This window comes from Mastigoproctus giganteus, chromosome 6 (genome assembly GCF_048544385.1).
Source record: "Mastigoproctus giganteus isolate SK-2022 chromosome 6, ASM4854438v1, whole genome shotgun sequence".
NCBI lineage: Eukaryota > Metazoa > Arthropoda > Arachnida > Uropygi > Thelyphonidae > Mastigoproctus > Mastigoproctus giganteus.
The window spans coordinates 187717386-187741070 of record NC_143580.1 but is presented as its reverse complement, the minus strand read 5'-3'; the positions used below and the strand labels follow the sequence as shown (position 1 = coordinate 187741070).

The 23685-nt window shown below is 35.0% G+C and overlaps 1 protein-coding gene across 1 annotated transcript in view; it reads left to right on the top strand.

Annotated features, from left to right (window-relative positions):
- LOC150084819 (acyl-CoA:lysophosphatidylglycerol acyltransferase 1-like) overlaps positions 1-16155 on the top strand; it is a 155987-nt gene extending 139832 nt beyond the window's left edge. Inside the window, exons 8-10 of the mRNA XM_090376362.1 lie at positions 1874-1904; positions 13514-13649; positions 16078-16155. Of these exons, the coding sequence (XP_090232488.1) occupies positions 1874-1904; positions 13514-13649; positions 16078-16155 (245 nt within the window). The remainder of the gene's footprint in view (positions 1-1873; positions 1905-13513; positions 13650-16077) is intronic.
- Positions 16156-23685: the final 7530 nt, after the last annotated feature.

Below are 23685 nucleotides of genomic sequence, written 5' to 3'. Positions count from 1 at the left end.
CTGTAAACATTGTGAGTTTTGCACAGATGAAGTGAGGTGGGTCCACTCTTGCATAAAGAGAAGTCAAAGAATTTAGTTAATTTCTTACACCATTTGAAACAAATGTCTGCATCGTATCAAGATATCTTTTACATACCTCCTGCAAACTCTAACCTTCTGTTACAGTACTGGCTGACAGTTCTTTGACATACAAAGTTTCCAGTCTCCACTTCAATTTTTTCATCAGAATCTTCTGCACATTATAATACTTTATTCCAGGTTTATGCACATATTGTCTTATGAATTTTGTGAAAGAATCCTTTTCAGTTGCCTAAACATTGTCTGTAGACCTTAATGTAGATAGTTTTCAGCTGTGTTGCTGTGGTTTTCAGCATCAGTGAATGCTCCTGTTGTTATTAGTTTTCTGTGAAATTGTGGTTTTCAGCATCAGTGAATGCTCCTGTTGTTATTAGTTTTCTGTGAAATCACTTAATGGATATTGTGTCCAATGTTTATTGTCACCTGTTTTCTGCATACCACAATTTACTTCATAACTTTTCCTCAATTCTGCCCTTTCTATCTTTTATGCTTAGTTTATCTACTGTCCCTTATCTGGAATGAAAGAGAAATGGAAAAGTTGGCATGGCATTGCAATAAATGGCATACAGTTGTCTAACTAATGCATATTCATTGATTAGTATTTATGATAGTGCCCGCACATTTAGCAAATTCACACACACAATTTTTCATAAGTAAGACAAGTTCAAAAAAGGAATGACTTTTCAGCTACCCTGTATTTTTGAAACCCATCTACTACAGTAGGTGAGATAAGACCTGTTTATTTCTTTAATGCACTTGTGCATAATTTTTAGCTGGAACAGAAGCCCTAGTTTTCTTGGCCTTGAACATTTTTTTGTTGTATAGGATACAGTAAAATTGAGGTGTTCTTAAAATAATAAATACCTTCGTAGACCAGAAACTATGACAGTTAAATAAGAACTGCAAAACTTTAGTTTTAGTAATTAAATAACAGTATAACTGAAAGGTATTTAGGTATTTATTGCTGTTATTTAAAATTTTTAAATTAATTAGGATTTAAAAATTCTGTCTGGTTTTTTTTTTTTTTTGATAGATAAGGAAGATGTGTTCAAAAACACAAATGAATGGCCACAAATTCTATCACAAAATTAGATATCCCTTTCATTTTCAAGAGGAAATGTGTTTTCAGCACATATTTAATAAATTAGAATATTTGAATCAGTCTTATTCATTAATACAAAAAAAAAAAAAAATGCATGCATAGGGAAAACAGAAAAAAAATGTTTTTTCCCCTATATGAGATCCACACTTAAATGTGCATTTTTATGTTTGTGCCTGTAACTACTTGTACATAGACATGCATAATCTTTGATAAAGTGTTTCTCTTCCTGAACAGGCAATATATTCTCTCTTTAGGATAAGAGAGCTGTTTCTACCCCTCTTTGCATAAGTTGCTGTTAGTGAACATGGACCAACATCAGAAAACTCATGTTAAAGAATGTATTTTTGAAGCATTCCTTATATCTTATGCCATACATATCTTCAATATTGCTAGCTATAAGCATATGTAGAGTCTAGTATCATTGTAACAACAACAAAAAAAAATAACACATTGCAAATTTAATTTATATACATATGCAGAAGTCACAAAAAGATCCACAAGATTATTGCTGTTAATCATTACCTAAGCCATTATTCATCTAAAAATCTGACTAAACCATGGTATAAGCCATATATACATTGTACTTTACACTCTAAGCATTAAAAACATAATACTGGATTCATGTTTAATTATATGGCCACTATTTCATCCATTCATAATGTTGTGTAAGAGTATCATTTTTATCTATTTCAGGAGTAGAATTTACAGCAAAATTAGATATAAGGTAACTTAGGGATAAAATAACTAAGGCATGTTTAAATTTTATTATTTTGCGTTTGATAGTGTCTGTGAGTTTTTAATTCAAATAAAGCAAGAAATAATTTACTTAAAGATTTTTATAGCTGTTATAGTGATAACTTATTGATAGTCATGGCTATCTTTTGACTTCTGCTCAAATTTTAAACCCGTTGATTACTTATGTTGCATTCATTAAATTGCATTTGAGCATAAATTTGGTCAAATAAGTTACTTTACTTTAGGTTAACTGGATTGTTTTGCTCTCTGAGTCTCAATAACTTCCATGCTTCAAAATTCCTTTTTTTTTTTTTTTTTATGCACAATGAAAAATGACTGTAGTGAATGCATATTAGCATTTTATGAGTAATTATCTTAGATAACAAAACAAAAAAAATAAGTTTTAAAATAAAGAAAATGTAAATTTTTTTTTTACTATAAATATTAAATTACAGTAAGATTTTTTCCACTTCATTTATGTCAGAACATTAATTACTGATAAAGAAGTACAACTAATTAGAAAAAATTAAAATATTTCTAAAAACAGTATTTTTGAACTTGTGTGTATTTTTGAGCATGCATATTTCTCAAAGAACGTGGCTGTGTTTATGATAAAGCAGTGGAGCATGACCACTACAAATATTGCTTTGATTTGTACATGGACCTCATTATTTTGCAAACCATTTGAATTTCATAAATTTAGTGTTCTAATAATATTTAGGGCATTGTAAAGCAAGGTCTAAAAGCATTATGCTTCTGCATATCTAATAAAACTGAAGGCCCTTATACTGCAGGATAGAAGTTTAAGAACAATCAACAGTGGTTTTAATTTGGAATGGAGGATGACTTTGTTTTGATAGATTAATAACTTTTGTTGTTCCAGCTTACAGGCATATCCCCATATCATTGTTAGTTGGATCCCGAAAATGGTAATCTTCAAAGCATGTATTCATTGGTAAACAAGGAAGCTTTTTCCTGGAGGCAACAAGGAATCATTTGTATGTGAAAAAATAGAAGAGCCACTTTTTTTTATAGTATAAACAAAGAAAAAGTTTTATTGCATACACTCTACTGAAATATATTTATGATTCAGATTAAGAATGGAAGATTTATCAGTAAATATTGTACAACAGAATTTAATACAAATTCATGATATTTAAAATTTAAAACCTTTGTGCACTATTGATGATGTGTGACATAATCATAGTATTGGAAATAAATTAATCAATAAAATTAAAATCAAACACTTAAAAACTCAGAGCACTGCCCTCAGACTTCTAGGGAACAGTGGCATGCTTTGTTTCTTGGAAATCTGAAAGCTGTGCATGAGATGTATTATACATGAAAAATATATATTTTATGGAGAAGCTCTACAGAAATACATTTCATGGAGAAATGCAGGAAGATTTGCAGCTCCAAAATATATTAAAACATGTTGCTATGCAGTACTTACAAACATGTATTGGTTGGTTATCCTCAATATGCTGAATTTGGTGGAGTGATTTCCACTAGATTCCATGCACTCTGTTTGGTCTAATTTCACCTTAAAAAATATGCTGATTTTAACTGCCTCTCCCTCCTACCAGCAAGAACAGCACGCTGAATTCTGATGGGATCCTTCCACTTGTTCAGATTACAAACCTAAGGGGGCATAAATTCAAATTAAGAAAGGACAGATGTAGAATAGATGTGCGGAAATTTGCCTTTAGCCAGCGGGTGGTTAATTGCTGGAACAAACTTCCATCTGTCGTAGAAATTGATAGGTTGTATAAATTTAAGGAGGAACTGGACAGGCATTTGGAGGGAATGGTGTGTTTTTTTTTTTTTTGGCTGATGCTGCATAAGCTCATACACATGCTTTCTTGCATCATATGCCACTACTACTACTATATTAGAATCTTTTTTTCCCCTTTCCCCCAGTCATTGAATACAGCCTCTGCAGTCACAGATAGATTTCACTGGTGGAAGGGTGGATCTGCAGCTCAAAAATATATTGAAATGTGTTACTATGCCATGGGGTTTCAAGCTTGGTTCTGTAAGTGCTTGCTTGCTTGTAAGTGTTCAGGAGATTTTTAATGAGAGAGAGAGAGATTATTTTACACCCTTTGTTATTTTTGTGTTTTAATGAAAGAAAGACAGATAACATAGGGGAAAAAAACTCTTGGATGAGGTTTTTGAGATGTATTAACAATATTTTAAATATGAATTAAGAGAACTCCATGATTCAAACCTGTGTATGGTAGTAGTTTTCAAAGCGTGTTCCACAAAACGTTAGGTTCTGCAGTGGGATCCCATAGGTTTTACAGATGTTCACTGATTTTTTATTTAATTCGTATGTGTATTGCTGTTTTAAAAAATATTAGGGCTCTGAAAAAGGTTCCACAGCCTAAAAAAAGTTTGAAAAACACTGTGCTATCCAGTACTTACACACATTGGATATCCACAGCATAGTGAATCTGGTAAAATTGATATCTACTAGGCTAATCAAAATGTTCAAGTACAACCAAAGCAGGCACAATATACAAAATAAAGATGATATTGTTAGGAACAATGAATTTGTGTTGATGGTGCACAGGAACTATCACCATCCAAACAAAATTGATGGAAGTGAAAACTGCTTGATTTTTGGGAGGTGTTGGTATACATCACACAGGAGCAGTTGCCACTCAAACAAAATTGATGGAAGTGGAAAGTCCTCTATTTATGGGTATGCCTGTATATCTACTGAAAATGCTTCTTTCTATGCTATTAGAAAGAATATGGAGTGACATTCTCCAGTAAAAGCATATTTCTTTTTAACCCACAGGTTATAATGAGATTAATAACATTAACTCATTATGTAACCTGTGGGCTGAACAGAAATTCTTTAGCATAATGCTTTATTGATCACAATTGATACAAATCTTGACTTATTTACCTTGTACATTGTAAAGACGCATTCTTTTAACTCTTATTACATTGTAATTGACTTATTTTTTCATAAGGTAACTTTGAGCAAAAATATTTATTTAGCTTTCTTTCTATTATTGTCATTATTTGGCTTTAACCATTAGGATTTTTTTATATTAATGTAGTTGCCTTTATTTAAATGCCAATTATTTCTAATGCCCTCTTCAAAAAAATAAAATAAAAACTATTTGTTGTTCTGAATAGTGCTAATAATAATAATATGTAATCTTGATTATAGAAGTCATGTTCACCAGAGATTTTTTTAAAGAATTCACAGTGATGGATACCACACTAAGAACTGTAAATTGTATATGTGGTGTCCATTTTACCAATCTTCAGGTAATAGTTTTAAAAGGAATGGGGTTAAAATTTTATCTTTGGTGATCAGAGCACTGAAATTTGACTTTTTTTTTTTAACACCCCTGGTCAAATTTTAAAATTAGATTCCTTACAAATAAAATAAAAATAAATTCTACAGGAAACAGAGTACTGCACCCTACAAATTGTACCCATGGCTGAAGCCACCACTGCCATCCTCATTCAAGGCTCCATGTGCAGTTTCACATTGGTTTAACCCTTAATATACAGAATGCATGTATAATGATAGTATATTAACAAGTATCATTAGTATAACAAGCTTCAAAAATATTTCTTATGTCATAAATTACAAAAAAAGAGTTAAATGCAGTAGGTCAGAGTTTCCCAAAGTATGAGGCACCACCTTCGTGGGGGGGACCTTTTTGAGGGGGAGCAGATCTTTTTATTACAAAGCATATTTTATTTCAATATTTCAGATGAATATATCAAAGTATATATTAATTTTAAAAAGTATATATACTCATAACTAAATTTCATCAGATATGCTTATTTGTACTTGTTCTGGAAGTGGGTTGTGAAATTTATGAAATATTTTAGAGGGGAGTACACAAGTCATAAAAGTTTAAGAACCTCTGCACTAGTTGTAAAGGATTCTTCATCCCACAAGATATGCATTTTCCATTTTAAAATAAGTTTAAACAAATTAAACAAGTGTTTGCCTGTTACTCCCAATGGTTATTTATTTTGCACTTTCAAGTTGTTTAAAGATGTCATATAAATATTTATCATTATTTTGAAAAAGAACATAAATACAAAGTGTCATATTTATTATAACGTAATTCTTGAATTTAATTTTTTAAAACATCAAAAATGCATTTTCAATAATTAAGATTTAAAGTTAATACAGTCTACAATTTTAAGCCTAACATATTGTTGTCCATGTAGAGGTAATTAGCAATATAGACTAAGATTTGAAATAAAGTAGTTGTGTGTTTACTAGCTTAAATGTAGGATGTATAAGCATGTACCTACTGTAACAGTGCCTTTAGTATTATTTGTAAGAAATGTAGAATGCAAATCATTGTTGACCATTTTAGTTCTCACCTTAAATATGACTAGATGTCTGTGACATACTACTGCATGTAAAAAAATAGTAATTTAACAAACAGAATTTGTAATAAATATAATGTATTTGTATTGCTTTGTATTTTACATAGAATAATTTAAATATCGCAGCTGTTCAGGATGCAGTTCATTAATACGTAGGTTTTTATGTAAAAATGAATCTTTGATGGTGTATTCTCTGTGTAGTTCAGAGAACTTAGATACTTGTTAAGCACTTTTTACACTGTTCATAATTCTACCATATGAAATATGAAGGATGACATCAGAAAAAATGGTGTTGCATTTGCATATCACATATTTAATAGGGTCAAGGAAAAATTTGAAGTCACTTTTTTGTACTCCATGCATTAGGGTTGCTGATTAAAAATTATGTTATTTAATTTTAAATCTCATAATTGTATGTTTCTTTTTACACCACCTTTATTTTAAAATTATGTAGATTACACGAAAGTTTACAGATAATGTTTTGTTAAAATATACAAGCTTGTGAATATATTTTCTGTATTGTCAGCTGTTTAATTGACATAAACTTCCTTTGTCTTTATACTGTTTTCACATTTATAAAGTTATTGTATTTTTCTGAACCAGTATACATGTGGCTAAACAGTCTCCAATTTTTTATAATGTGTATGGTAAATACCATATTTTAAACTGTATTGCCATTATTTATTTTTAATGTTCAAAAAATTGTTCAAAGAAGTGGTAAAATTAATTAAAAGTGCTCTTTTAAATAATGGGAGAAGGTAATACTCTCATAAAATTTAAGTAGAAAGGATAGTGTATGAAGACTGTAGAATATAAACTGCAGGTTTTTATGTTTCTTTTAAGTATGATGCCCAGTCATTGTGGTTTTCATGAATGTGTAATGAAGCTTACAGAGATTCATAGTTATCAGAGAAAAAGTGCCTTACTTTGTATAATACTCATTTATTTGATATTAAATATTATTGATATAAAACAGAGATGTACATGTATTTTCATGTGTTTCAGTGTTTATTTCAAAAATCTTTTAAAAATCAGCTTGAGCTTTCACAGTTTACCTTCAGTATATATTAAATGCATATATGTATATGAAGTTAGCTTTTAGTCTTTTTTTTTTTTTTTTTTTAATATATATATATATAGAGAGAAAAGCACTAAAATGTTTATTGGAAACTTGTAATTATTCTTCTGTGCCATAAAGTTGTGTTTTCAAAATAAGTTCTGGTATGTTATTTGTCATAAAAAAATTAAGTTGTTGCTCTAAAATATAATAGTCAGGTTAGAGTTGTTAAATGTATATATATATTTTTTTTGTTTTTGATTAATACTATTTGAAATTATCATTTTTAAAATAATTTCCTGTGTGTTTATATGTTTGTACTTAAAAACATGCACACATTTGCTTATATCTAAACACATTACTTTCATTTAAAATATTACTTCTAAAAGAAGTATTTAAGATCTCTTTTCATACTAGCTGAAATAAAGTATAAGATGTGTTACAAAGTTTCCATAAAATCTAGAATTGTGCTACTATTTTACTATGAAAATGAATTCTTAAATATTGATTATTACATGTGTAATAGTAAACATTTTTGCTTATTTTAGTTAAGAGAAATTCCTTTAATCTAATCTGTAACATTCCATCCTACAGCATAAAGATTGCTTGCTCAGTTTATTGCTTTTAACTCTAGTCTAAACTTTTCTGTACAATTAAATTTAAAAAAAAAAAAAAAAAGGTTTCAAAATTCTGCATATAAACCACCTTCCTAAAGAGAGCTTAGTCATACTGTAAAAAGATGTAAAAAAATACTAAAGAAATTCTATATTCTGAAATTAAAGTAGTGTAGTGTTACCTATTAAAGTTATTAAAATGCCCGTGGCAGTTTGTTTCATTGTTAACTAAATCCTCACAACTATAATAGTATAACTGAAATATGTGAAAAGATAATAATCAATCATACCTGGTATAGTTGCAGTTTCTCAAATACTGAAATAATATATTTAAATGCAATCAAATATTTAATGTCAAACAACATACTATTATATTTTAGTTAATTCATAGGAAACCAAGCCTCACAATGCCATTCTGGTTTGTCACATGCACTAGTATGTCATGTACATACTTCATTATTAAAAATAAGATATTAACAAGTGTTTCATTTTAACCCTTGTGTGAGACATTATTCAAATGAAATTAGACTAGTTTTTTTTAAAGGTCAAATTTATACAAAAGTATAAAATGTCTTCTGCTGCAGTAATTAATATTATAGTATCTGCAGTACCGGAGCATCAGTGACTTATACCATATTGCTCCATTGTGTATTATGCCTGCTGTGCAAGTGCGTTCACAGGCTGATTTTAATTTTTTGCAGGCTGAAAATTTTTGAATAACTCACAGGGGAATCTCTCTCTCTCTCTCTTCTTCTTCTTCTTCTTCTTCCCTGCCTGCCTGATATTGACTAACTACAGTCCCAATTGAAAAGACCTTTAGAAATTCCTTCATTCATTGGTGGGATTCAAACCCAGACATCTCCAAATGTTAGAAGTGGCAAAACCATTATATAGTCATTGAGGACCTTCTCCTTCTAATGCATGTATTCACTTGTTCTTCTGAATGTGCTTGTCATAGTTCATTTTTTGGCAGAAATAGTAATTTAAATCTAGTTGTACAACTACTCATTTTCTTTATTTTTTTTAAATTGTAGGACAAGGAAATACATGGACTGTGTTAAGGTAACTAAGAGTAAGATCAGGTTCAGATATACTTGCATGTACACCAATGCCAAGAGTATAGTAAATAAATTTGAAGCTGATCAAATGCGGACATTGTGTAGGGATATTGGAGGCATGGTGTCACTCAAATATAAGGGATGCAGAATTTGAATATGGGAAGCACAATGTATACTCACAGGACAGAAGTACAGCTAAGAAATACAACAAATCTAAGGCAATGCATCCAGTTGACATGGGCGACAAATGCATTGTTCACTCAGTTTGTTGTGGCATAAGCACTAGGAAAATAAAAATGACAGTAGGAGTGTGTTATGTGATGAGCACACTGAACAGCTGTACAGAGAAATAGATTGGGCCAGTAAATCAGAATGTCTTATAATGGGGACTTTAACTTTCCAGATATTTACTGAAACTTGTAGTTTGGTCGCTTACACACTAGCAAGAATTTTGCTGATTTATTGGATGACTGTTTTCTACAGCAGCATGTTAGAGAGGCAACAAGAAAGAGCAATACACTTTATCTGGTTATCATCAATGATTCTTCATGCATTAAGGATCTGCAGATAAAAGAACCACTAGGAGGCAGCAATCACATTGATGTGGGATTTACTTAAAGATGTAACTACCATCAAGGGTATAAAGGGAAGGGTTTTTGCTTTTGTAAAGGAGACTGCAGAGGTCTCAGGTAGTTCTTAAATTTTGTACGGTGGGACCAACTGATGATGTTACCATCAGCCACTTCTAAATGGGAAGCATTGAGGAAAATAATCATAGAAGCAACTAGGCTTTTATACCAACTAAGAAATACTGTTCAAAACTTAGACCTAAATGGGTGTCAGATGCTGTTGAGGCATGTGGCAGAGAAGAAAAATGCATGGGATGCATATAAATTAGCAAGTGATACAGAAGTCTATGGTAGATATAAACTAGTCTGCAATCAAGTCACAAAGGAATTTAGCCAACATGAGGCAGATTACAAGGAGTCTCTAGCAAAGAAAGCCAAGAAAAGTAACAGAGTCTAAATTACTTATATTAACAGTAGAAGGAAGGGATTGAATAACATTGGTCCACATGATAGATGGTTTAACTGTTAATAAAACTCCTTGCATTGCTGGCTGAATAGGTATTTTGCATCTACATTTACATATGAATTCTCTAGGAAAGCAGATGCCAGAAGTTTTTGTCAAGCTCTAACAGGAAGCTGAATGATTTTTTTCTGATAACAGAGAAGAAAGTGGATGGGAAATCGTTGAAGTTTGGATGTGGATTAGAAATTGTTGAACATAAAAAAGGCACCTGGGCTGGATGTGATTTATCCAATCATATTAAGGGAGGCAGCAAAGGAGATAAGCCATAATTATGAGAGCATCTTTAGCCATAATTATGAGAGCATCTTTGGATTCAAATCCACAAAGGGTGACGTGAATAATTACAGACCTGTTGGCCTAACTTCTGTTCCATGGAAAATAATGGAATCACTGGTTAAAAAAGTAAATGCAGGACCATCTAGACAGGAGTGCTATTATACTTCAGTTACAGCATGGGTTTGTTAAGGAGAGATCTTGTCTGGCCAGTTTGATTGGATTCTATGATGCAGTGACAGTGGAACTGGACGCAAAAAATAATTTTGATATTATATACCGGGTGGTTATAAAATAAGTTTCCCTATTCAGGAGACCCTAATATCAAAACAGAGATAGCACTGAAAATTGGTGGGTATGTCATTTAAGATATGGGGAAGTGATTTGTAGAAGGGAAAAAATGAGTTCAAAATTCTGCCACCAGGGGATAAATTGGCATTGTAAACATGAGATGGAATACCTAACTTAGGATTAGATTTTAATATCAAAACTTAGAAATCTACAGATATTGTTCTATATGCTTTCCTTTACTTGAGATGACATTCTGAAAACGGAGGACTGCGTGCCACAGTTTTGCATTGCAGTTTCGCATAGCATCTCATTGCGGATGGTGGCTACATGCTGTTTAATGCTTGCTTTCAAATCAACATGCGTCTGTATGCCACCATGGTAAACTCTGTCTTTCAAGTATCCTGTAGCCAGGGATTGAGATATAGTAATCGGGCTGGCCAGAACTGTGGAAAGTCTCTAGAAATGATGCGATCATTCCCGAACGTTGAATGGACCAGCTCCTTCACTTGTCGACCAACATGGGGGGGCACCATCTTGCATGAACACTACAGTCTCCAAGCATTGCCTTCCTTTCAGAGTGCGAATAATGTGATCTCTTAGAAGAGCACCATGCACTAGTTACCATACACCTTACGGGACTATGAGGTGTAGACTCTTCAAAGAAAAATGGTCTGATTATGAACTCTGCTGTGAATCCACACCATACTGTAACGTATAGACTTTGTAGTGGAATTCATGCACAGCAAATGGATGAGAAGTTCCCCATATTTGGCAGTTTTGTACATTTACAGCCCCATGAAGAGTGAAATATGCCTCATCATACCACAAGATCATCCGAGCCCATGTATCGTCAAGTTCCATGCTAGCCAGAAATCGTAGAGCAAAGTCTGTTCATTGTTGCCGACTTTAGCAACAACGTTGCAAGACTTTAGTTCTTGTTCTACATGAATCTTGAAGAGAACCAGCATAAAATTATTCAAAGCACTTTACATACAATAGACCAAGGAAGGTTTGTCTCTTGACACATCTCTGGCACTACTGACTGGTAGTGTTTTGCATTCTGACCTGGAGGCCATTGCAACTACCACTTCATCCACTACCTCTGTTCTGATATGTGGTTATCCCCTGCCTGGAATTACACCTAACTTCCCGGTCGCTTCAAATTTCTTTATTGGTTTTCTAAGCCCCACTGACATCAAAGGTACTTTACGCAAACCTTTAAGTTTCCAATATTCATGTAGTGCTGCATTAGCATTACTATTATTCTGGTAGAACAGTCTTACTAAAATAGCACGTTCCTTTTTTTGGAAAGAGCCATAATGGTTATTGATGGTGGCGTTGGTCTTTCTGCTTTTATATAATAGGATGTCATTTGCATAAGCAGTGTGTCTTGAAGTAAATGACAACTTTTACATATGTGCAGTGCCGTTTTTCCCCTGGTGGCAGAAATTTAAACCTTTTTTTTTTTTTTTTTTTTTTTCTCCCCCTTCTACAAATCCCTTCCACATACCCTAAATGACATTCCCTGCTGATTTTCACAGCGCTAACTTTAAACTTATTTTATAACCACCTGGTATTTGTTTGACTAAAGTGTTTTATACTGTTGCACATAAATGACTGCTGTGCAAATTGGAGTAGTGTGCCATTAATGGAAAGTTGCTGCTGTGGATAAAGGGATGGTTAAGTGGGAGAAGAGAGAGAGAGAGATTGGATATCAATGGAAACTGCTCTTCATGGACTAATGTTGTTAGTGAGTCCCACAGGGTTCAGTGCTGGGCCCATTGTTGTTTTCTGTATTTATTAATGACAATTGATGAAGGTATATCAGTTGTAAGGTTTAAATTTGCAGATGATACAGAGGTTGGTGGGATAGTTAATGACAGTAATGAAGGTATGCTGCTGCAAGAAGATGTAGAAAAATTAGGAGATGGGCTTGAGAGGTGACTGAAATTTAACATTGACAAATATAAAGTACTGCATATGGGAAGCAGTAGGCCCAGAGTAACATATCAACATTCATGATAGTAGAAAATGAGAAAAACCTGGGGGTAATTGTGCAGTCAGGTATGAAGTTCTCTGAGCAGTGCAAACAGGCTGCCTGACAGCTTACAGGGTTTTGTCAATGATATACAGGAATTTTCCTAGCAGGGATAAAGAGGTGATTATCCCATTGTATAAGGCAATGGCCAGGCCACATCTTGAGTACTGCATACAGGTCTGGGGGCTTCATTTTAGTAAGAATGTACAGCTGCTGGAACAGGTACAGAGAAAGGCAACAAGGTTGGTGAGGGAACAAAGGGGTGCTGTTACCAAGAAAGGCATCGGTTCTACAAATTGCAGTGTCTGGAGACTAGGAACTTGTGGGGGTGATCTGATTTAGGTGTTTAAGGCTTTGAATGGCTTGAGCAAATTCAGTGCTGATGGGATTCTTCTTAATCAGACAATTCACATGAAGGGGTATAAATTCAAATTGAGGAAGGATGGTTGCAGAATAGATATGTGGAAGTTTTCCTTAAACCAAGGGGTGGTTGATTGCTGGAACAAGCTTCCCTCCATTGTTATGGAAATGGTTAGTTTGAATAAATTCAAGGTGCTATTGTGGAGGGGATAGATAGGTGAAATTTTTTTTTTCTTTCGGCTAATGCTGTATAGGCTTGCTTTCTTACATCATTTGCCACTATTAATACTATTCAGAGAAAGTGTTGCTGAAATAATAACAGAAGACTACATGGAATAAAACTCCCAAATGAAATACAAAGGATTTTTTTTTTTTAACTAATGCTAGCTATGCAATCTAGTATGTGAATAAACAATTGTGGAAGTTAATTTTGCACAGACCTCATGATCTTTTCTCAGGAAGAGGACAGAAGTTGTGGGTGAACAATGTGAAAGATTCTAGTCCTGTGAGCCGTATTGAAATTTCTTTTCATAAACCAAAGACAAAAATTGTGGTATGGAGAAAATTTTTACAGGTATAGTATGAGTTGAGATTTGTATCACATCTAGTGTAGATACTAGAATCATGGCAAACAAGACTTATGTGACCCCCAGTGCAAAATTTAATTTTTTGGCCTCAGATTTATCCTCTTTGTTTGTATGTCAAAAGGAAACTTTGTTGCACACCTGTGGGCCAATTTCAAAGAAGGATCCTTTCAAATTTGTAGTCCAGGAAAGGTTGCAAATTTCCAAAAATCTGATTATAGGGAACACTAATAGCATCATAATCAGTAAAATGGATTGCAAAAATCCATAAAACTTTTTTTAAAGCACTTATCAAAGCAAAGCAGGAGTATACAAGATGTCATGGGCATTTGGTGGAGGGAAGATGCAGTGCATTGGATTGCTAGATACACTCACACCTCTGCATGAAAGAGTCCAAATTTGTATATTTATATTGTATCCACATTAAGCAGATATTTCTTTAAAAAATTTAATGAAAGTTAATGAAAGAAAGATGCAATGAACAGGTTGTTTGTGTTCTCTAAAGTGTTTAAATACCAGTACTTTTCAGTTTAATAAATTTCAGTTATTCAGGAAATTAATAATAATAGGCCTATCATTTCAACAACAGCTGTGATCCTTCTGGGAGTACCAATTTACAGCAGAAGTTATTGCACTCTTATCTAACGTTCCACACATCTAAAAGGTGTTCACAAAATTCAGGTTATAATTCTGTGCCATGCTATGCAGTGCAGGTTGTAAAGTGTTCTTGAAATTATGTGCAAGCTTGACTTTGTGCGTTGGGATGGTAAATACTGATTCATAAAAGAATCTGCGGAATTACCACAGTGTAGGTAGTTTGAAATGAGCCGTAATATCAATGTAACATATATTTACATAGACTGTATGCATAATATTCATTCCTACTGTTTTGTTTTGTTTTTTTTTTTTTTGTTTTTTTTTTGCAGATTTTTTATCATGTTACTTTTATGTTATACTTAGTAAACATGCATTTGTTTTATGTTTTGTAAATAGAGGCTTACTACACATAGAAGTCATAGCCAATGTATATTTCTAAATGGTTGCACATAGAGCTTTATTAGGTGGCTCTGGTTTTTTTCATCTTTTGTGCAGGTTATATACTATAGCTATAGACTGATGTTTTTGTGCTTGTGAGTAATGAACTTATAGCGGTTGTTGCATTTTTACTTTGAATCAAGTTTTTAGGGACATGTGCTGTAACTGACTTAATTCATCCCATTTCTTTGCATTTGAAACCATGGTTCATGTTTACATGGTTATGTAAACATGGTTTGTTTACTCAAACTTTCTGAGATAAGGCATATTAAAGTGAATCAAAATTTTCATTCACCTTGTACTGATCAAAATGTCTGCCACCAGAATGTATGCATGCATGAATAGCATCATTCCTCAACATCCTGAATACAGCAATGTGCATGTCAGCCTTAATTTTGCCTGCTTACTGTTGTATTATCAGCCCACAAATCCTCACTGTATGCAGTTTGAGTGAGCACTGTCCTTCGGGTATTCCCATGCAAAAGTAACGAGATCTTGGAGACTTTCGGAAGTATTCAAAAGCATCCCTCCCCCCACTGTGATCTGTCCATCATTTGGGAAAATAACTATTAAATTCATAGAGAGAAAATGCAGAAGTGCACCATCTTGTTGAAAATACACCAATATATCCAGAAATACATTCTTTTTGTGAAAATTACATCATCAATAATTCAAGATAAACTGCCCAGTAACAGTATTTGAATCTGCAGGTTTCATTTATCTTACAAGAAGAAACTCCTGTCTGCTCACTGGTAAGGTAGTATCTTTCTGTAAAATGAAGTGAGGATTGTCACTGGCTCCTTAAACACAGTTGTGATAATTCATATGACCATTTTATTTGAACATCACTTCACTGATATGATTATATCCTGAAAATCACCACCTTCACTGTTCTTCTGATAGTACCACCACACAATTGTGCTCTTCAGTCGGGATAATCTCCCTGAATTGCATTCAATATCCAAGGTATGACAGGTTTGATCTTTTGACCTTTAAAATCCTCATAATACTCAGAAAATGACTCAAATTCAGTTCTCAGTGATGCTGTCTCATTGACTTCTTTAGTTTCTGGATGCACTTTCATTACTTGGATGATTCTACCCACACCTTTCCTTATTAATGTTGTGAATAATTCGTTATACTTTAGTCATAGAGGCACGTTATTAAGATGCATTGGCACCTTTGGCCCATATTAACATTCCAATAACATGCTGAATTTTAACATTTTCATACTTCAGTACCATTTTAGAATGCATATCTTTTCTTCAAATGTTATTTGATATTTTTCTGCACTCAGAGCACCAGTTAATATACAACATAATGAAAATTTATTGAGAACTAATTGTCTATTTTAGCTTTAAAATGAACACATTTTTTATTCAGATTGATATCCTGTCTACAAAATATGAGTGTTATGTTGCCAGAGCTGTGGTGTTGTCTCAATTGCATGCATTTTGCTGAAAACAAACAACAAAATGGAGGTGGGGTGTGACCTTCGCCATTTAACCTAGTTATAGTATGGGGGGAAATTACTTCTGTCATGTGTCCTTCCAATATAACTGCAGCAAACCACAAGATTGCTGCTGGCTGGATGTTATTGGATGGACGGTGCTATCTGCTTTTTTGTTTGTTGTAAGGTTTTAGGCACATCAGTGAAGTAGGCCATATTGTGCAGTATATATTATGTCTGTAAATTGCATGTGTTCTATAGTTGATTTGCCTTTTTGCTGAATGAAAAACCTGAGTTTCTGGGATTAAAAAACCATGCTACCCTTGCCTGAGACCAACTAACTCAACCATGTTGTGAAAAAGGCCCATAAAAATTCCTGGCATCATTGATGCGAGGAATTTTTATGGGCCTTGGGTCTTTTCCACCTGGTGTGAGGAGGATGGCAATTCTACCAACTGTGCTATGTGCAAAGATAAATTTAAATAAATTTTGTTTATTATTTTTAAGTCATAAAATAAAGTATTAAAATGCAAATTTATAAATAAATATAAAATTCATAAGAATTTTCCCCACCAAGAGCAAAATGCACTTAAAGTCAAATAAAGTGATTGATATTTTTAAGCAATACTGTAAAAGTTAATTACACAATAAATGGGATATACAGTATTCATTACTTCATTTAAGGCTGCACTTAGATAGAGGATTACAGTGCCCAGAGAAAAGGTTGTTTTTAATTTCTTGTTAAATGGTAATTGTCCAGTGGATTTCTACTCGCCTGGAACCAATGAATGAAACCGGTAATATATTTTTACATCAGTTTTATAAAAAACTTATTTGAAAATAAGAGCTTAGAAGTATTTTATGATTCACATGACACAGAAAATTGTTTTGAAACCTGACCATATATTAAATGATAATAGAGATTACTGTAAGAAACCTAAACACTCAAAATCACAATTCATTAAAGCTATTATGCACAGTGTGTTAAAACCTTTTACTAGTGGGAAGACTTGCTACCTCTGAGGTTTGTTGACAACAGCAAGTGTTGTGTGGTTTACCTAAACATAAAATTAGAAGGTTTTAGGTGTAAATATAACTGAATGCAAAACAAAAATCACCCAGAATCTACATTAAGTAAGCATTTTTTAGATACACCAACCTAATAGTGTGTAGGTCCTCCTCCTCTGGCCCTCAGAAATGCCTGAATTCATTGTGGCATCAACACAAGGTGTTGAAAGTGTACCAGAGAGTTGCTAGTACACTCAATTGCTTTCTAAAGTTAGAGATCTCTACATCCTTGCACGTAGTACAGTGGTTATAATCATCCCACAATTGAGATCTGGTGACTGGGGAGGCTACTGCAGTAGGCTGAGTTCATTCTCATGCTCCTCGAACACGTTCTGTACAATTCTGCCATTGTGATATGGCACATTATCCCATTTGAAGAACCCATCCACAGATATACTGGTGTGCAAAATTTAAGGACCAGTCAGGTTTTCACCTGTAGCTTCTCATAGGAGTGGCCTGGATATGGGAAAAGCATACCAAAGGAACCTTGTGAGGTACAGAAATGATGAAAGAAACAACAACAGAAACACAATGGTACAGAGGGACTTCATTCAAAAATGGCAACATAGCACTGGCTGCCATGATACAGATGCATCACTGCCAAAGATGGAACAAAGGGAAGAGGTGGTCCTCAGTAGGAGATATGGCCACCCCTAATGTCAATGCAGGCTTTGCACCACCTGTTCATACTTAGAACAATTTTGATAAGTTCTTGCAGTAACATCGTCCATTCCTCTGTCAGTGCCATCTACAGCTGGTGAACATTTTCTGGTGGGTGTGGATGTGCTACTAGGCGTCTCCCCAGAGCGTCCCATATGTGTTCGATAGGATTTATGTTGGGGGAAGCGGGAAGGCCAATCCATACGAACAATGTCCTCACTTTCCAAAAGCATATCAACAGCTGCAGTGCAATGGGGTGTGGTGTTATCATCCACAAACACGAACTCGGGGCCAGTGACACCTCAGAACAGACGCACAAGGGGAAGGATTACCTCAGTAAAGTAGCGTGCACTGGTTACAGTACCGCCTTCCAGTATCTGGAGTTGTGTATATCCATCCAAGATAATGCCTCCCCAGACAAGAACACTTCGACCGCCATATCGATCCCTTTCAGTGGTGTTTGCAGTGTGATACCGTGTGCCAACCTCTTGCCAGATTATCTGACGTCCAGAATCACTGCTGACACTGAATTTACTCTCATCAGTAAAGAGTACCTTTGTAAGGTACTCTTTACTGATGCCACTGTAAACAGTGGCTCTGACGGGCAGGTGTTAAAGGGACAGTGTACTGGCCGTCAGGCAAACAGTCCACCTTTGTGGAGTCACCTGGCCGCGGTAAACCACGATGTCCTGTGCAGCTGGTTTGCAATGGATCCCGCTGTCTGGTGTTGATCCCTCTTGCCCTGTAGAAGTATATAGCAGTCATCATTGGATGTTTTTCGTGGATGACCACCACTGGTCCGAACAGCTGTACCCGTTGTTCTGAAGGCCGACCATGCACATGAGACGATGCTATGGGCTATACTGAACTCTGCAGCCACACTCCTTGCACTTCCCAATTATTGGCCCCCAGGTAAAGTCATCCAGATGTTGTCTACTGGCCATTTCATTGTCTGTAACACTGCATGAAACCAATCTAATGTCTGTAAAATTGTGCTCACCATTTGGTAATTTGTACATAACTGCTGAACTGCTGCCTTTATCTGTTTATGTGAGCCCTCTCATCACAATTCAAATTTTTGCATCTGCACCAGCTTTGTACTGAACGGCCACACTTATGCAAATAGCCACAGGCTGTTTCGTTTGATTTTGTGATTGTAACCTTTAGAAATGGTGTTGGTCCTTACGTTTTGCACACTAGTGTAGCTATACTGCAGCCAGATAACCTGTAGCATTCAAATGTTGCTACATTGGCAGTGCGGTCCCGTGGGTAAAAGGCACCTTTGTTCAAAGTTATATTTCGGTGCCTGCATTAAAATACAATTTGCAAATTAAAACGAAATTAATATCAAGAAACTTTTTTTTATTTATTTAGTATATAAATACAAGATATGCGTATGTGTACATAAAAATGGAGCATCTCAAAAAAAAAAATTCTTTTTTTTTTTATTATTATCAAAAAAATCACAACACAATAATACAAAATTCTTAATTAGATCTTTTATATCTAAAGTATCCATATTATTTTCTATTGATATTATTGATAAATCGGTAAGACGTTCTTCGGACATTGTTGATCGCAAATAATTTTTTATTAATTTTAGCTTTGCAAAATTCCTTTCCCTGGAATCTACGGATACAGGTAACGTTAAATAAATAGCAATATGATGGCAGTATTTGGAAACGTATCGGTTAATTTTTTTTATATATATAGTTTAAAACATCGCGAGGAGACATTTTTTTTTATAAAACATTGCAAAGTCTTTAATTCCTCAAAGTCATACTGTCAATATCCTGATCGTCCGAATTTTTATTGTCACTTAGTTTTATGTGTATCTTTGCAGTGTTTCAGTAAATCTTCATCGCTCCAACTTTTAATTTGCTTATGTCGTGGATAAGTTTCAAGTCTTCATTGTGCTGTTTCAACTGTACAAATATTTCTGTAATTGATGATATTGCGATGTCTAAAACAAAGGAAAAAAAAAAAAAATTGGATTTTAAAATTTTGTTTAGCATCATTTATTGACTCATCTGATGTTTCGTAACCAAACAGTCTCTTTTTTGTTCTCTTTCGAATTTCTGGGAAAACAGGATCAATGTTGAGATTGTTTGCCACTTCCCTTGCAGAAGTAAAAATGTTTTCAAAACTTTGATCGGTCCTGCGATTCTTCAAATCCTTTCTAATGAAATCGAGATTTTCTGTAACTGTAAATTAAATGTTGGATGCTGCAGCATTTTGCTTACAAAAATTTACGATGTCGTACCAAATATTAATAGAGCAAACAAATTTTTTAAATTAAGTTGTCAGCCTGAAATCTGGAATCGATATCTGTAGTATCATCTTCCGTAATATCTAAAAGAGCTTGATAAATTTCTCTGGTGTTACTTTTTAGCGGCCTTATTGCTTCAATTCCACTTTCCCACCTAGTAGAAAGCGGTTTTAAACTTAAATTTTGAATAAGTTTTTTAATATAGCCCAAAGCTTCACAGATACTGAGAAATAATCGTACAATTCCTGTATTACCCCCCAAAAAATTAACCGTTTCAAATGAAATTTTAGCTGCATCATTAATTACCAAATTTAAAGAATGAGCAGCACATGGAATAAAAAAACTCTTAAATTTATCTCAATGATTTTTTGCTGGAGTTTGTTATGTTTGCCTCGCATATTGTCACCATTGTCCGAAATATTGATATTCAGAATTTTAAAAGATTTATAATAAATTCGAATAATCCTTGACCAGAAGTAGCGTCTACGGACTGAAAACCCAAAAAATGTTCACGAATTTCTGCGATATATGTATCTTTATTACGATAAACAAATTAACAACAATAATCAATTGTTCTGTGTGGCTCAAGTCTAGGGTAGTAACCAATAATTAAAGAATAGTATTTTGACTCTTTAACCATTTCTAAATTTTTTTGTTTTATGGCTTCAGAAATAATATGATTTCATTTTGTATCTTGTAACCTAAATAATGAGCAGCATTCTGTTTTTGTGATGTTTGGATACGATGCAAATGTTCTGCCATCATCGAGTCAAATTTAGCGACATTTTCCACTAATTTTAAAAAGGTACCGTTATCATTATCAAATAGATTCTTTGAGGAACCTCTAAAAGCTACACACTGTCTTGACAAATATTATATTATATAGATTAACCATTCTATAACAGATTGCCAATATTTTTTCTCAGTTTCGTATAATCTTTGTTGTATTGAATCAATCGTACATTTATTACTTAACGACCTTTTAAGTTTGCTATATTTTGAACCGTTTTTAATGTGCGCGGAATCCATACCACGGTAATCCATATCATACTCAAGTATGATATGGATTACCATGGTTTTGCAGCCATAAACCATTAATCACCCGACTAATGCTAGAAAGTTGGGGAAGAATGAGAGCGAGCCTTACACCAAGCAAGACATTTTCTAGTCCGGTGTAAGGCCCACTGTTCTTGGACTGCAGACCAATGGAAAGATGTGGTCTTTGGAGTGAAAAGTCATGGTAGTCTACCAGTCTCACGGCCTTGGCTGGGTGTGGCCAATACTTAGAAAAAATTAAATGCCCGACTATATTGTTCCGACAATGAAGTTTGCCAGAAGCAGCGTGATGGTCCGGAGCCGCTTTTCATGGTTTGGGGCCATCGTTTATGTTTTTGGGCAAAACTATGAATGCTGAAGCCTATGATAGATAGAAATATTATCTGTCGTACGAACATACAATCGCGAAACTGCAAAAGAATTTCATTTCTATAACCTGTGGTAAACAACATCTCAGATTTGCTCACAGGTGCAAATCAAAGTCATCTCGAAAGGATTTCTCTACAAACCTCCATTTCCTAACAAATGTATGCGACGTGCCTGTCAAAACTTCAGCTACTAGACCCTGAACATTTGGATCGGCTGCCTTCATCGAGACTTACAAAATGCTTCAACCAGTAAAGCAGCCCTGCTAGTCGAACTTAGAAGTTTAGTTCCTGATCCTGTTTACACCGATATAATCCATACCTTGTGTTCCCAAGCCGTCAGAGAATCTGAACGCTATTGTACATGTCAAAAACGCAAGTTCGCTGTTTTAATTGGTGAGTCTCGTGAATTTCGTCATCGGCATAGTACCCCTTCCACAAGTTGCACACAATTTGTATTGAACTTAAGCAACAAACAGTTATCTACAGAATAAGTAGATCTGTTGACTCTGGGTATGAAATTTGCTGTTCTCCCAAAAAAAAAACCACTAATCGCTGATATTGCCCTAGGTGTAGAAGCGTGTTTAACACGTTTCCTGAAGAAGTGGCAAACACAATTTACCTAAAAACTGCAGCAATTTTGCATCATGCTCGCCCTGTTTCTTACAATCTCAACTGCAAACAAATTTCTGCCCTTAAGGCATTGAAACAAGACTCATCCATTGTCGTCCTACCAGCAGATAAAGGACGTCCAACAGTCGTAATGAATCGCACAGATTACGAGACAAAAGCCCTGCTGCTCTTGCAGGACACTTCTGTTCACCAACCCTTAACCGTTACTCCCATCAGACCCTTATAACGATGGGAGTCTAAAGTGAACATCCTCGTCAACAGTTGGTATAAACAAGAAAATAACAGAATCCATACGTAATCGCTTCCGGCTGACAGATTCCACAATTCTATGGACTACCGAAGGTTCACAAAAGGTATAGGACCGAACTAACACCAAACGATATCTCCACCGCTCTCAGAAGCTGCACGGCACAGCCATGGGTTCCCCAGTTCAGTCACGGAAAATATCGCGATGGAAGAATTAGAGCGTCGTGCATTTACGAATGTACCAGATCCCATTACCTATTGTTGTCGCTACATGGATGATGTGTTTGTGGTTATCCCCAGAAATTCGGGTGACCGACTCTTAGACCACCTCACTTCTCTGTCGCCTTTCATAAAATTCACCATCGAGCTAGAATCGGACAACACCATACCATACTTAGACGCCCTTGTCCGACTCGAGGGCATGCGCTTGAAGACAACTATCATAAACCAATGTGTGCTGGCCAATTTACCAACTTCCGGTCATCACACGTGCATAGCCATCTTCTTGCCACTGCACGAACCACGCTAACTCGTGCTTGGACTCACTCTAGTTCTGTTGATGAGAGGCGCACCGAAATTGCTAAAGTCAAGGCAGATCTTGCGAGGTGTGGCTGTCCCACACCAATACCCTTGACAGGTGTGACCTACAGACACATGGCCACATAGTGACCAACAGAAACATCCAAGGTAATGACTCAACTGCGAGCGCCTTTATCACCTACTACCCAAACCTATCACAACAGGTTTCTAGGGTCCTAAAATCACATGGGATAAAATGCATACAACTCCCAGGCAGAAAGTTACGATCCCTCATCTCTAAAGTGAAAACACCGGTTCCCACATTACTACAAAGTGGTCTAGTCTACCGCATCTCTTGCCATGACTACACTAGCTGCTACATTAGGGAAACTGGGAGACGGCTCGGAAAACGTCTTTCGGAACACGAAAGAGCAATCCGCTTAGCGGACATAGAACACTTGGCCATTGCCGAACACGTTTGGTCAACCCACCACGACATTGACCCACACCGCGATGTCGTGATTGTGGACAGGTCCCGCCACTACTGACGACGCATCTGGTTGGAGTCGTTGAACATCACATGCTCTAATACCTCGGTCAACAGGAGCAGTGGATGTCATGTCCACCCTATCATCGAAGCAACCATTCTGATGAATGGCAAACGTTGGCAAAGTCCACAGGCTTCAACATCCAACAATTAATCACGCAGTTCATGTACATGACTG